We start from the raw sequence: 16,048 nt of genomic DNA on the forward strand, positions 1-16,048 counted from the left end.
TACTCAACAGCAGCTAACGTTGGCCTACCGCTAGCTAGTAGCTGGATTAAACACGGTTAAAATGCTGACAGCTAACGCTAAACGGTGTAAAGTGTGACTGTGTTTTACTATTAGGATTCAACACCGGGATGTAACAATCTGCAGCTGCCGTCGGAGAAACAACACAGATGGTGCGTTCAATGAAACTGGTAAACTACAGCCTCGTGGTGCATTTGGAGTTATTGTAAATGTCCTTTTCCTATCTGGTTGTTGTTTTTGTCGTTCAACAGCAATTTACTAGTGACGTAAGTTATTGTTATTGTTATACATTATTATTAAATCATTTAATTTTGACCATATGGCCTTAGCAATAAACAATGTCACCAACTGTTGTTTAGTACCCTTTTTTTTTCTTTTCTTTTTTTACTTTCTTAAAAAGTATCGGTTCAGGCACCATGAATTATGTATGCGATTAATTTCGATTAATTAATCACAGAGTTTGTAATTAATTAGATTACATTTTTTAATTGATTGACAGCCCTAGTTGTAATACCTTCTTTTCAAGCAATTCCACAAACTGATGCTTTGCTAAATACTTATTTTATTTTGTCTAAGCAAGAATCTAGAACCTGAGCTTCAAATGCCTCCAAATAAACAAAGACTTAAGCAAGAAGTCAGTCTGATGAATGGTGGAAACCTCTTCAATGTGTTCTACGTGAAGAGCTCCTGGCAGCATGAGACAGCAGTTTAGTGTGTGTGTGTGTGTGTGTGTGTGTGTGTGTGTGTGTGTGTGTGTGTGTGTGTGAGCAGCGCCTGTGTCAGACTGGATTGGTGTAGTCATAAAACATTGAGTTGGTCCCCCTCCTCCTCCTGCTTGCTGATGCATTAGTAGAGGCTGGTTGGGGAATTGAATTGAGTTGACTCATATTTGTGGTTTGCAAGCAGCGCGCTCTCTTTCCCTTCCCCTTCTTCTTTCCAACCTTTCCCTCCATTCCTTCTGACAGGTTTAATGGATATGGTGGAGTTAGCCTTGTCCATCATGCAGGAACCATCCATCCTGGCATAAGTGCACCGTCATTCAGAAATGTGTGGGCGGTGCTACCGTAGAGCCAACATTGGCTTCCAAACTAGGGATTAACTCAAAGGAGTCTGATATACAGATAATATGTTTATATAATATTTAACCTTATCAATTTTCTGTCAGACTAAAAACTGAAAAATCTAGCATTTTAACCGTAGCAGATTGAATAGCATGATAGATTCAAACTAATAATTTGTGGTGTCATATTGGAGGTGGAAAACACAAAGTTGTGTCTATTGTTTTGGTTTTCCGTCACATATTACATACACATTTGTGCATGTAATACACCCAATGCTAAAACAAGTTAGTGCGTCCAAACAATAGGTGCCTTTCAAACTGCCTTTGTTGTGCTTAGACCTTAAAGAGTTAACATGATCATTCTCAATACCCCAGCAAATATGCAATGAGCATGTAACCTTAGGGTCATCACATGTTTAGTCCTAAAATAAGTAGTTTGGGTGAATTCTTAATGGAGGGATCAAGCTGAATGAAGCTAGTGTGAAATGTGCAGGAAATGCATCCAGGTATATTATAAACCCTGGCTGATGTATTCAAGTGTTTAAAGCCCTTAACCATCTCTCTGCTGAACCCCAGGTGGAACCATTCTTCATCAGCCTCGCTCTCTTTGACGTCTCCAAGAGCTGTAAGATCTCGGCTGACTTCCACGTCGACCTCAACCCGCCCTGCGTCAGGGAGATGCTGACCGACGCCTCGGGCCAGCTCTCTCCTTCCTCGGACTCAGAGGGTGGAGGTGGAGGAGTTAGGGAGGGAGGTGGGGTGATGGTGAACGGAGACTCGAAGGTGAAAGGGAACGGCCTGCCGGTTCTTCAGAGGGTGTCGGATGCTCTGCTGCGTTTCCCTACACAGGTAGAGACTTGGCTGTAATTCGGTAGCTATTTGATTGAGGAAATGACTTACAATGACTAACTATGATAGTGCGCAGCCAGTCATAAGTGGGAGGAACCAGAAATAGTGTCGGATCGTTCCCACAGATCAAGGTTTGAATTAACACAATGTTCCATGCTTTTTGTAAAATATATGTCAACATCTCAGAACCCACCCATCCTTCATTGCTAAGAACTTGCAATGTATAACTATTATCAGACTGACCCTCGCGGCCTCAAAACACTACCGGCCCACCGGGAAAAGTCCAGACTCTCCCGATTGCCACTCCGCTAATGGGTTGGGTTTAGGCATTTGACCTCGAGTGGTTAAGGTTAGGATAGCCGATTGGTCAGGGGATAGGACCTGAACAAATGGGGTTACGTTACCTTATGGGAGGTGATCCACAAAAGCCTATATGGTCGGAACAGTGGGATGTTGGAGCAGAGTTTTTCGAAACAAAGGGACGTCGGACTAGTGGGCTGTAGGACAAAAGGGAATTTTTCGGATTATTGAGAGGTCGGAGAAATGACATGGCACCGTAATAGTGTGGATGTAGCCTGTGGCTTGTTTGAGGATTTAAAACGGAACCATCACCATCATCTGTAGAATACTATTCACACCCTACATTTTCCAAGCCCCGACAGGTTGTGGTTGGAGGCTGGCTGTCTTCAGTCCCGCCTTGTTTTGGCCATGTCCTTCCGTACCTCAGTGAGGTGAAAACACCGCTCAGCATTCCCACTCTGACGGCAGCTGGCCTGGGTGGGACCAGGGATTCGTGACCAGTTAATTGATTCCCTGTTCTCCTCTTAAGTCAGAGGACTGATGTGTGATGAGTAGTGATGGAGCTCTTTATCCAAATACATGATGATAGTGTTCTTCATATTGGATTTTCCCTCTGGCGTGCGCTGTGCTTTCAATTTTCAGTCATGTTTCCAGATGGTGAGTTTGTCCTCAGACAATGCTTGGTCCATATCCAGCCTGTAAAAATGTTGAAAGGATCAGCGAGACCTCAGTTCAGCTCATTCAGCGAACATTTGCAAGCGATTTCAGAATCCCTTAGGTCAGCGCAGTGCTCGGCGGTGTGAGCTTAATGTCTTGTCACTTTGTCTTTGCTGTATTTCTAGTCAAGAGTTTATTTAATGCCCATGTGTGAGCGTTAACTCTTGGCTCGGGCAAACTTTTGCAGGTGCTGTGAGATCAGTACACACACCTCACCTCTTGGCCCATTAATGTGATTAAGTGGATCAGCAAGACTTGTGCCTGTTGTGAATTAGGTCATAAAACATACTCGTTTACTCCGTTTCAATTTCCGCGGTAAGAGACATGACTGGGCTATCACAGTGACAATTTGAAACAACTTTGCAAGGTGAGAAGATGAATAGGGGAGAGTCAAACATCTACTCAGAAACAGCAGAAACAGAATTTATAACAGAGAATGTAATAGAGAATATAAGAGAGCAACCAACCAATAGCAGGCCAGACACAGTTTGAAAGCTGCAGGCATACAATAAAACAGCCGTTCCAAGTCTAATTCATGTTATATTCTGCCAACCGACATCTGTGAAACACACACACACACACACACACACACACACACACACACACACACACACATACAAACAGAGACGGCCGTACCTCTGTGATTAGTGTGCTGTTATAGCTCGGCAGACCACAGTTTAATTTAGGTGCGTTGGGTTTGGCCCAAGGACAGGGCTTCCACTTCTTATATCTCTCCTCAGCATCAGCAGCTCTCCAGAGGCCACGGCTTCTGTTCCGCTTCATTACATAATTCACAAATCTAAGTGCGAGTGTTACGGAGTTCGTCCCAGCTACAGAAACCAGCAAGTTGGTGTATGTTTGCAAAAAAAACCAAAAAAACAAAAGGAGCTGTGACACGATGTATGATGTCAAAAATGATGAATTTAGGAGCTTTTTTTTTCTTCTCCCAGGTTATGCAAAAAGTATGGTAACAAATCATAATGTCAAAGGTTGAAACCAAAAGCAGCAGCAGTGTGTGGTCGTGTTTAAGCTATGAAGGTCTGTGAATAAGGGCAGATAGGCGAGGATGGACGGGGTTCTGGCTTGGAGTTTAACCAGGGAGGGTGTCTGTCTGACTGGCATCGTGCTCTTCTCCTTTAAGATGTGTATTATTAATGGACAGTTTGGGATGTCTACATCTGTCTCGATTTGAAGCTGCATTAGTTGCTACTGCTCCCTCGGTAGTGTCACTCAGTTTCATTACTTGCTGAAATTTTAGTGATTTCTGAAATGACTTCCTGCTGCTTCTGTCTAGATTTTGTTCCCAGAAACCTCCGTGGTTATATATACTTATCGTACTAATAATATGAGCTCATATAGCAGCATGGTTTTGTCCGAGCGTAATTTCTGTCCACTCAAGATTGTTTATGTGAACTGACACTACACGCTTAAATACAGCTCCATCTCACCAGACCAAAAATAGATGTGAGCCCCATGTGGTTTTCCTGTATAACTGCCACTTCCTCTGCACTTGCCCTGTAGAGACTGAACAGACATTTCAACTTTGTATTACTGATGATGATCTGCTTGTTTATTTGAGTACCCAGCAGTTTGAATGAAGTGGGGAAGACATTAAAGTGCCCATATTATGCTCATTTTCAGGTTCATAATTGTATTTTAAGGTTGTACCAGAATAGGTTTACATGGTTTAATTTTCAAAAAACACCATATTTTTGTTGTACTGCACAGTTCTCTCTCACTGCTGCAGATCCTCTAACGGTTGCGGTTAGCCAGCTCGTTTCGGCTTGTGACGTCACAAGCCATGCCGATTTTGAACAGCTCACCCGGAGACTGAAGGCAGGACACATTCAGAAACCGTATCTCACTCAAAACAGCATGGATGGATTTTTTTTCAAAGTTTGTATGCGTGTGGAAGCACCAGAGACACAGAAGAACACCCCAAATCCCAGAAAAAGTGTTTTTTTCATAATATGGGCACTTTAATAATCAGCTTTCTTGTTAATTTCTCCCTCTCTCCTCCAGGGTATCTTTTCAGTGACCAACCCTCACGCAGATATCTTCCTGGTGGCCCGTGTAGAGAAGGTGTTACAGAACGGCATCACACACAGCGCCGAGCCGTACATCAAGACCTCTGACGCCAACAAGGTCCGCCGCGCCGCCATGCTTTTCACCTCATTTAAAGACATACACATGACCACAGCGGCAGTGAGCTTTCCCAGTTTCCCACTCCGTCATCGCCTTTTTCTCTCCACATGTCTCCGCAGACTGCTCAGAAGGTGCTGAAAGCTGCCAAGCAGACATGCCAACGCTTGGGCCAGTATAGGATGCCGTTCGCCTGGGCTGCCAAGTGAGACAGGAATAAATCCATAAGTCAAAATATTACTCAGTGATGAATCTGTTTGGATTCATCTTTGGAATAAGAATGCATTAAATATCTCACCATAATAAGATAATGTTATTGGATTTTACAACCTTGAAGTCTGTTCATTTACTATGTATGGCGGATGCGCTGTAGCCATGTGGAAAATGTGTTTTCAGGCAGGTGTTCAAAGATGCTCAGGGCAGCCTGGACATGGATGGGAAGTTTTCTCCTCTCTATCGCCAGGACAGCAGCAAAGTCTCCACTGATGACATCATCAAGCTGCTGGCCGACATCAGGAAGTGAGTCATACCCACGGTGTAGGTAGATCCGAAATCGGATCTGCTAGAATGGTTAGGTTTAGGCATGGGCAGTGGGGATTGGTTAGGGTTAGGGTAAGAATACCAGGGTAAGCCAATCAGAGGCAGAATGAGGCAAAACAAGGCGGGCCACGAGGCGCGTCCTGTGACGTCGACACGTCTAGCGGATCTGAGCTAGCATCTAACCTGTTCTGCTATTTTAGCCAGTGCTTAGGTACTGGAGCTTCAAAACACTCACCTTGCACGCCTTTTTTAAGGCTATATTTTACATAGTATTGCATAGGAGACTGTGTGCTGTGCATTAGAATACAAATTTGAAAGGTCCTTCCATTCAGACTTGATTGCATCTTGTTCTTATTTCGGATCTCTTTTTTTCCTCGTCAGACCTGAGAAGAGCAAGCTTCAGACCATCCCTGGACAGCTGAATGTCACCATCGAGTGTGTCCCACCTGACTTCTCAAGTATGTCGTCATTTCTAAACACTTCCCTTATCTTTACCATTATCGTTACAGCAAACGGCTTTGTGAGCCTATTGTAGTTAGCTGCTGCTGATCTTATCTAGTCATAACCAAAAGTAGAATGCGCTTCAGTTTCTTGATCACCAAGATTACGATCAAACAATAGGACCAAAGTGCCGAGACCAAACGGTACTATGGAGAAGTAGAAAGAAAGCCCTCCAAATCATTTTGAAGAGAGTTGACAGCTAAAGACTGTCAGTGAATGAAAGTCAGTTTTGGGGGTTCAGGGGGAAAGGAGGTGACGGAGTTTACCCACATGCAGAAAAGAGCATGATGTGATAGGATTTAAGCAAGTATAATAAAGGATAAACCATGGTATCCTGCATTAATCGCAGCAGTTGAAGAAAGTACTTAACATCATTGTAAATAAGATGTAACTGATGCTTTCTGTGGAGCCTGAAACCACATACATTTGATTTGCACGGTCACAGCTGTTTTGTATTCAGTATCAGCGTGTGTGTTTTTGCACTGACAAGCAGTTTGGGGTTTTCGCAGTGTACTTAGCTTACAAATGTGATACAATACAACTTTATTATCAGTTTAGACTGAAATTCATTCTGCCCTTTCGATCAGCTCCACTCAAAAAAAGATTACACATATAGTACAACAGATGAAAACACATCAACAGCCATGACAAAGAAACATGTTTCATGATATGCTCGGATCCAAGATCTTAATTGGCGGCACACTGATTTTTAGCAACAGGATAGACTGATAAAAGAGTCGCCTACTAAATCGCCTACTAGAAGGCAAAAGTTGGTATTCATAGTTTAAAACATGCTTGGAGTCCGAAGAGATCCAAAATATACAGAATGACGCTGCGTTGACTCTTTGGGATGGCACAAGAAACAGAAACACAGCAGTAGAGGTTTGGTTCCCTAACTCAGTGTTTCTCAAATCGGGGTACGTGTCCCCCTAGGGGTACTCTGGAGGACTGCAGGGGGTACGTAAGATTTTTTGCAAAATGTTTTTCAGTTGTTGTTTTTTACTTCTACTGTCCCCCCCCCCACAAGTTAGTGGCTTTTTTCAATGTTTTTGTCGCTGTTTTTGAAGTTTGTCACCTTTTTTTTGAAGGTTTTGTCATTTGTTTTGACCTATTCTTGCCTTTCTTCCTTACTTTTTTCTACTGTCTTTTTTTCCTCTAAGTTTTTGTCTCTTTTTTTCAACGTTTTTGTCACTTTTTGGATTTTTTTTTGTCACTTTTGTCGCCCTAGTGTTGCCTTCCTTCTTTCTACTGTATTATTTCTTTCGAAGTCTTTATTGCTTTTTTGAAGTTTGTGTCTCTTTTTTCAAAGTTTTTGTTACTATTTCTGACGTATTCTTGCCTTACTTCCTTCTTTCTACCGTCTTTTCCAAGTTTCTTTGCCTTTTTTCATCAGCATAAATGTTTTCCAGGTACAAGGCTGTTGTTTAGTAAATATATCGCTGACATTGCTGTATTTGTCCTCTTTATTTTTTCTACCAAAAATTATTTGCGCTGGTCAGGGGGTACATGGCTTAAAAAAACTGTTCAAAGGGGGAACATTATTGAAAAAAGCTTGAGAACCTCTGCCCTAACTGGTGTGCTCTGTCCTCCCCAGATACGGTGACTTCCTCTTACGTTCCTGTCAAGCCTTTTGAGGACGGCTGCGAGCGGGTGTCAGTGGAGGTGGAGGAGTTTCTCCCCGAGGAGGCCAAGTACAACTACCCCTTCACCACCTACAAGAACCAACTCTACATCTTCCCCCTGCAGCTCAAATACGACAACCAGAAGACCTTCACCAAGGTGTGTGTGTGTGTGTGTGTGTGTGTGTGTGTGTGTGTGTGTGTGTGTGTGTGTGTGTGTGTGTGTGCGCGTGCGTGCGTGCGGCTCAGAACGATCAGAAGCTGGATAAAAAGTTAAGAGTGGTGATGGTGGGGAACGAATGATGAAAATCGTGTTACATACAGACAGACAGACAGACAGACAGACAGACAGACAGACAGATCCACATGAATGTAACTAAGGGATGTATAAGCATGAGACGTTTGCAGTGACAGGGCAGGGACTGACCCTGTGATTCAGTATGCATTTTGCTTTATTGTTGCTGCCTACATAGATTAAAACACATATCACTGATTGGACTCTCACTGATTATTTGCTCTGATGTAATGTTCCTTCCACACCAGGCTAGAAACATTGCAGTCTGTGTCCAGTTCCGAGACTCCGATGAAGAAGGTGCAACCCCTTTGAAGGTGAGTTGTATGAACTGCATATATTGTAATATGTTAGCTACTGTATATGTTAGTGTTACACACATTTCCCTTTGTGATGTCAGAGTGTATTCACAGGTCTAATCTCATCAGATGCAGCAGACAGAGTTTTAGGGCCACTGGGGGCTAATCTGAGACTTTTGAGAATGCAGGTGATAGAGATATTACACCTTATTATCAAACGATTTTAGGATGTTAAAATGTAATGGAACTATTTACATGATGTATTCGTCAATAACCGGCTTTTATCTGGATTTTAATCATTAGGTTTCTACTCTCTGGAATTCTCTACCACATGAACTAAGGTCTGCTACAGCAGTGTCTTCTTTTAAAAAGAAGACACTAAGAACATAAGCAGAGGTTTATTCCTCGACGCAGAAGGTCCAGGGTTCGAGTCTGACCTGTGACAGTTTTCCTGCATGTCTTCCCCCCTCTCTCTCCCCTTTCATATCTCAGCTTTCATATCTAATAAAGGCAGATATCCCCCCAAAAAAACATATCTTTATTAGTTGGGTTTTTACAGCCCTGAGCTTGATAAAGTTAGATAAGTGTTTGGTTAACAGGGGTTCATAATAATACCTTCTTATCTTATATCTTTAAATATGTAATACATTCTTATCTTACATGTTTTTGGCATGTATAATCTTTGACAATTTTTTTATGCTTTTATTTTTATATATTTATATTATTAAGTCCCGGCCAGGCGTAGGAAATGTAATATATATATATATATATATATACACTGTATAAATAAACTACTTTAACTTTTGCAAGGAAAAATAGAGCATCAATAATACCTGTACCACTGCATGTAAGGATTTGTTGTAACATCATGGCTTTTTTTCCCTCATAGATTTAATTATCAAAATATTACAACTTTTATCTGTAAAATTAAGACTTTAGTCAAAAATTATACAACTTTTTCTAATATTTTGAAATATTACTTTTCTTACCAGTAGGCCCAATGCCCCATCGTAGAAACAGGGATCTGTCAAATGTCATGCTCAGGACAATATACAGGCACATAAACAGGCGAAAGGTAAAAAAGACAGTCTAGATAAAGTTTAGACTGAACAAAGGGAAATAAAGCAGAAGAAGAAGAAGAAAAAAGAGGATGGATGGTTGGTTGGTGGAATGAAATGTAGCAGGGGCCTCGTGCAAAGATCTCAGGAACAAGTTGTGAAATGTGAGATTTGATCAATAGCTGAGCCCTCTGACATGATGAACCTTTCTTTTTGTATTGCTCTTCACAAAGTGGAAGTCAGAGTCCAGCTGAGGGGCCAGAAAAGGAGAAAGGAAACGCTTACAGAAGCTGGTTATTATAGCTGGCAGGAGAAGATAATGAATGGTCACTCTTTTTCTCTCTTCTCATCCTCGCTATTTCTCTCTGGCCACACATGTCAAATATTTGTGGGTGGAAACAGTCATCAAAGCAGCGTGGATTGTTTTTCTTTTCACTTTTCCAGAGGCAGGGAGGAAAACAGAAATTCTTTGACTTCAAACCGCCAAAACATTTGCACTTGATGCCCTTGATTAAGTCCAGACAGGCAGATCAGCATTGCAGTCATGCGTGTTATACCTCAGCTACTGTACAGTCTGCTCTCAAACATTGCTTCAAGTATAGCGAGGCAGAAAGTTATAAACAAAACAATGAGCAAGAGCCCGCAGCACACCTCTCTGAAGATTTTAATCAGAGGCAGCGGAAGCTCGAGGAGGCTCTTGGTGTTTTTTTTCCACAAATCTGACTGAGAGGTACATTCTTTTGAAGCTTTTGGGGAACAAAGGTTGAAGTAGATGGGATTTCACAAAGGCTGTGAATTGAAAATGCCTTGATAATCTGCTGCCTCTAAACTGTTATCCTTGTCATAAATGAATAAATAAATGAACCAGTCATGTAAATGGTCTGTGTTTATATAGCGCTCTTCTAGTCTTAACGACTACTCAAAACGCTTTAACATAGTACAGGAACCGTTCGCACACTGTGGCCGAGGCTGCCACTAGCTTATCAGACAAACATTTAAACACATTCACACAGCGATGGCACAGCATCGGGAGCAATTCGGGATTCAGGGTCTTGCCCAAGGACACTTTGACATGGACCATGGACTTTTGACATGGACATCGAACCACCGACCTTCCGATTGGTAGGCGAGCGCTCTACCACCTGAGCCACAGCCGCCGCAAACCATGCACCACTGAGCACACCGCCTGGGGTCCTACCGTACCTTGTGACTGCAACAACAGATCTTTGGTGAAATCTGTGTAATCCTCCGTCCCTCCCTTCCCCTCTCCCTCCTCCTCCACCTCCAGCTTCTTCCCAGACTGAGCGGAGAGTTTGAACTCTCTCTGAGCCTCTCCCATCCTCCAGGCTCATCTAGTCCTCCTGCAGAGGCTCCAGCTTTGTATTTTTTCTTTTTTTCCCCCTGATCCAATCAAACTCCATTTTCAATAGCTGGCTCAATAACTCCTTGTCCTTCCCTCTGGCCAGCACTGCTCATTATTGTTCATTAGAGATGACTAAATCTGTTAGCTTCCTAATTACAGTATCAAACCAGTCACCAGAACCGGTCTGAGGTTGTTTTTTTTTTTTTTTTTTTCCCTTTTGTCGTCCCTAATACCCTGACCAGGTCAAGCGTTAATTTTTCGCTCAGGACTTCTTACTGTGGTGGCTGCTGCTCTGATACAAAACAGAGCTTTGATTATGCAATGATCCTCCTAGAGTTTGAGGGTGCATTCATAAAAAAAAGAAAAATCCAGCAATGGCTCTAGTTGCCATTTTAAAAGAAAAATAAGTATTTATGTCATCACATAGGAAGTCGAGGAGCTTTAATTGTTCTGTGTTTATTGGTTTTCTGTCATCATCATCCAGCAGAGGAGGGAGGGCACTGTCGCTTAATTAAAATAAGGTAAACAGCGCTTTTTAAAGCCTGAAAATGTGTATAATTTTTCATGATGAGGCCCGTCTTGTCTAGTCAGAGGCAATGCTTTTGATCATTGCGGGTTCCCATCTCTGGTTACTCAGCTCTTTGTTCAATCTGTTGGTGCTTCAAAGATGCATACAACGAAGGGCTCACGCAGTCTTTTCACCAAAATATGCTCAGTAATCTCAGATTTCTGAGCCCTTACTCACCGCTGTGGTCCCAACATCAAAGGGCCAGAGTCTGATGTTCTTGCTTGCCTTTCAGTGCATCTACAGCAAGCCGGGAGACTCCCTCTTCACCAGCAGCGCCTACGCAGCCGTCCTGCACCACAATCAGAGCCCCGAGTTCTACGACGAGGTGAGATGATTTCCTCCTCAAATATTCCATTCAATTCATTCAATTCAATGTTATTTATAGTGTCAAATCACAGACCCTGACTCTTGGCCGTCATCTGCCACTGCCGGTTGGGTTAGAAAGACACTGAGACAGATATACATATATATAGAACAATTATTTATTATAATTATAGCAGTTAGTGTGATAAACAGTGGCAATTATAGTACCACTGCAATTACAATGACAACAATGATCAATAAAAACATATCAACAGCAGTTTTACGGGCATGGGACTTTAATTCCGTCGGCTAAAAATCTAACTTTTAACAGAAAAAGAAAAGAAGAAAGAAAGAAACTCTCAAACTATTATTCTCAAACGCATTTTTTTTCAGAGGCAAATTCCTTACCTAGCTCTGAAATAATCCCATAAATCAGTCTGAGGGTAGAGCTGTGATTCTCACACCAGACTGGTCAAACAGTCACAGACCCGTCTACACACACATATGAAGCCAGGAGCGCAGCGAAAGCACTACGGGCAGGATACTGTTAGAGAGGTAGAGCAGAGGGGGGGGTTGCATACAGCCCTGATATCAAACGGATTAGGATTTTAAGAGCCACCGCATGCACACACAGAGGCACGCTCACTGGGATTTACCTCCGCATGCTTGAGAATTTCCGCTCAAACGGGACAACAATGATCGTTATCTTTTTACATATTTTGCTTTATCTTTTTATCGTCTATAGCCTCTGTAAACACACAGAAAAGTACTACATATAATCGATTATCATCCTGACATTTTAGAACATCTTTTTTATTTTTTTAAGATTATGTTTTGGGCATTTTTAGGCCTTTATTGACAGGACAGCTGACTAAATGAAATGGGAGAGAGAGGGGGAATGACACGCAGCGAAGGTCGGAGTCGAACCCAGGCCCACTGTGTCGAGGAGTTAATCTCTATATGGGCTCTACCAACTGAGCAGCCCGGGCGCCCAACATTTTTGACCATCTGAATGATTCATACTCATATCACAAATTGGAGAGTCACGATATTCTTCAGCAGTTTGTAGATGTGAATCAGTGGGAAATCACTTTAGTGGTTCTGTATGTGTGTGTCACTTCCGGTGAGAAAATTAGCACTTGCAGGACACAGGGGAAATACATTTCCTTGCTGTTGCTCCCCCCTGGTGGATAAGTGGTTTCTTTTCTTTTCTTTTTTAGGTTTCACTAAAATGTTTTTCAGGGATTCACAAATACTGGAACACGTGTCACGTGTGTCTAAGTGTTAAAATGTAATATGCAAATGAACATTTTCAGTAATTAATATAACGTTAATATAACATGGGAATGATAGGCAAAGGTTGCACCAATCAGAATGATCTGATTCAAAGATAGCTCAAACTGTGCACAATAGACAGCTGAGCAAACAAGATGCCCCACTTTCAATGTGTTTTATACCAGTTTTGTTTGCCAAAAAAAAAAAATTAAAAACTTTTTAAAATTAAAAAAACTTTTTGTGGAACATAAGAGACATTTATTTTAGAGTGAAGTCAGACGTGTAGTGAAATCACAACAGCTGCTAATGCTTTCCAACTACCTATGAAAGGGTGTTGTTGATGAGATCAAAAATCACTTCTCGCTGAGGTAAAACCTCTTCAGTATGACAGGGGTAGGTATCAGTAGGTAGGTAGGTAGACATTCCTTTTCTCATGTCAGTTAGAAGAATGACATGTTGTTGATATATAAAGCTTAAAACAATGACCTGTTCCACTGTGTACAGGTGAAGATTGAGCTGCCGGTCCACGTTCATGAGAAACACCACATCCTCTTCACCTTTTACCATATCAGTTGTGAGTCCAGCAGCAAGGCGAGCAGCAAGAAGAGGGAGGGAGTAGAGTCACTGGGTGAGTACACTGGGGAATTCCCTCTGCCTCTGACTGTATTTATATGTGTCCTCGAATGCAATATTATTTAAAAAAAAAAAAGGAAGAGGTTTTCGGTATTTCCCTTTTTTATTTAAACCATTGGTCTTCAACGTCTTTTAGGCCAGGGACTCCTCAGCTGAAAGAGAGACCGAGGGGACCCCCTAACCTTATAAATTGTATACAATTGAGTTGCATATTAAACTTGGCAGAATGGATGAAAAGAAATGGATATTATTTATGCATCATGTTTAAATGTTAAACATACATCTGGAAGGCACAGTGACTCCATAGTGGCTATCTTACCTATATAAAAAAAAATGCACTTCACAAATAGGCCAATTTATCTTAAAATTAAAATTGTGCATTCATGTTAATGCATATTTTCAGACTTATTTTAATTTTTGAAATAAGAAACTTTCAAAAAAATATAATAATAAAAAATATATTTTTTTTTTACATAATTTGGCGGCCCCCCCTGCACTACCTCTGCGGTCCCCCTTAAAGATTTCTGATTTAAACTACAGTATGTTCGGCTGTGTCATGGTATGTATCCTGATAGCTGAGGCCCAGTAAGCCAACACTGTTACTTGCATGTGTTCCAGTGGGTTACTCCTGGTTGCCTTTGCTAAAAGACGGGAGGATGCAGTCAGTGGAGCTCCAGCTGCCCGTAGCAGCCACCCTGCCTCCTGGATACCTGTGTCAGGACACCAGGAAGGTACAGTCCTATTCCCTTAAACCAAGACCCCACTAATGGTCAAAGCTAAAATGAAAGCGAATAGATTTAACATCAAACAATAAAATACTGCTGAAATCTGATTCAGTCATCTAAAGTGCTAACTTGTGAGCTAAATGTCCACAAAAGAAAATGTCACTCACGGTCAACACTGCATGATAACACTGTCTTTCTTACTGCTGACATGTTGGCTCATATGTTACATCTCAATCGATATTTTCCTGAGTAAAAAAACAACTTAAATGCTTCATATTTGTGTACTTTAATAGTCCCAACCAGATATCAAGTGGGTGGAAAATGCCAAGACACTGTTCAAAGTGAAGACCCATGTGGCATCAACAATATATGCACAGGTATAACACTTTATTCTTCAATCATTCTTTGAATACGCACATACGTACAGTATGCATTAAGGTAGCTGGTACAAAGAGAGTGTGTGGATGATAGTAATATTTTACTGTTTCCTCCACAGGACCTGCATCTACACAAATTCTTCCAGCACTGCCAGCTGATGAGGACGACATCAGAGGGCAACCCAGCAGAACTGATCAAATACCTGAAGGTGAGCTACTGTGAGAGCAGGGATCCCTAAAATGAGCTTATGCTTCCTTACTATATCTCAATCATATTCGCGTGACACCACCAGACTTCCCATCCACTGTAAAGACTGCAGTTTTTTGTAGCCATTTTGGGGTTTCACAGAAAGTTTTATTATATATAATTCATAATGAATCAATATTTTTGAGAACCTTCACCTCCTACAGTACCTCTCATATACAGCAAACGCCATCCCTACAGGAAAGTCTCAGCAGTTCAACTCTATTCAACTCCCATCACCTATGGTGTCCCTCAAGGTTCAATTTCAGTACCTGTGCCATTTTCTATTCACATACATCTTGTTTGTGATTTGATTTCTTGGATGTGTTCACAACTAGATTCAAATATGTATGGATATGAATGGAGGAATGAATGAATGAATGAATGCATATTTATAACTGAATGTATGGATATTTATGAATGGATAAATGAATGTTTATTTATGACTGAATGCATGGATGCTTATGGAAGTAGGAATGAGTGTTTGTAAGGCATGTATGGGAGAACAGAAGAATGTAGGAAAGATGGTTTTTTTGCACAAGTATAGAAAATGGTAATTTGCAATTTGCACAGCTCTTTGAGTAGCCCAAATGTTTATTGTACATTTGTCCTTTAATTGTTTTAACCCTGTGCTTGTTGTGTGTCTCTGTTGTAACTCTTGCAGCAATTTCTCCCAGTGTCCAAAACTAATTTCCCCTTGGGGAGACTAATAAAGATACTTTGACTTTGAAATACAAATCAGGAGAATTGATTTGCTAGTCGCTTTGATAAACAGGTAAAGAGATTGGTGCAGTGTTGATTTCTTCAGTTGAATTTTCCAGATTTTATAGACATTTCGTTCAGACATTTTTTCAAGTCCCTTACATATTTTAATTCTAGTCTTACTGCCTGGAATTACCAGTACGGAATCCGTACAAGAGGCAAGTAAGAAAAAAGCTTGGCACTAGCTGGCTAATCCCATCCCAACTAATGCTGCTTAAAAAAAGTGTTCTGGACAGCCCTATTTACTTTACATTGGCTTTCCTATTTCTCCCTTCCGATAGTGCCTGCATGCCATGGAGACTCAAGTAATCATCAACTTCCTACCAACGGTGCTGATGCAGCTGTTTGGGGTGCTCACAGCAGCAACCAAAGAAACCCATGAGATTGCTGTCAACTCTCTGCG

At 41.5% G+C, this 16,048-nt stretch overlaps 1 protein-coding gene across 4 annotated transcripts in view; it reads left to right on the forward strand.

Annotated features, from left to right (window-relative positions):
* Positions 1 to 16,048, forward strand: part of dock11 (dedicator of cytokinesis 11) — a 72,784-nt gene that overhangs the window by 15,508 nt on the left and 41,228 nt on the right. For all 4 annotated transcript variants that reach the window (XM_078275484.1, XM_078275486.1, XM_078275485.1 and 1 more), the window contains exons 12-24: positions 1,655 to 1,927; positions 4,967 to 5,089; positions 5,209 to 5,291; positions 5,483 to 5,605; positions 6,008 to 6,084; positions 7,722 to 7,906; positions 8,290 to 8,355; positions 11,559 to 11,651; positions 13,409 to 13,532; positions 14,156 to 14,268; positions 14,556 to 14,639; positions 14,759 to 14,848; positions 15,927 to 16,048. In XM_078275484.1, coding sequence (XP_078131610.1) covers positions 1,655 to 1,927; positions 4,967 to 5,089; positions 5,209 to 5,291; positions 5,483 to 5,605; positions 6,008 to 6,084; positions 7,722 to 7,906; positions 8,290 to 8,355; positions 11,559 to 11,651; positions 13,409 to 13,532; positions 14,156 to 14,268; positions 14,556 to 14,639; positions 14,759 to 14,848; positions 15,927 to 16,048 — 1,556 coding nt within the window. The remainder of the gene's footprint in view (positions 1 to 1,654; positions 1,928 to 4,966; positions 5,090 to 5,208; positions 5,292 to 5,482; positions 5,606 to 6,007; positions 6,085 to 7,721; positions 7,907 to 8,289; positions 8,356 to 11,558; positions 11,652 to 13,408; positions 13,533 to 14,155; positions 14,269 to 14,555; positions 14,640 to 14,758; positions 14,849 to 15,926) is intronic.

Source organism: Sander vitreus, chromosome 19 (genome assembly GCF_031162955.1).
Source record: "Sander vitreus isolate 19-12246 chromosome 19, sanVit1, whole genome shotgun sequence".
NCBI classification, from domain to species: domain Eukaryota; kingdom Metazoa; phylum Chordata; class Actinopteri; order Perciformes; family Percidae; genus Sander; species Sander vitreus.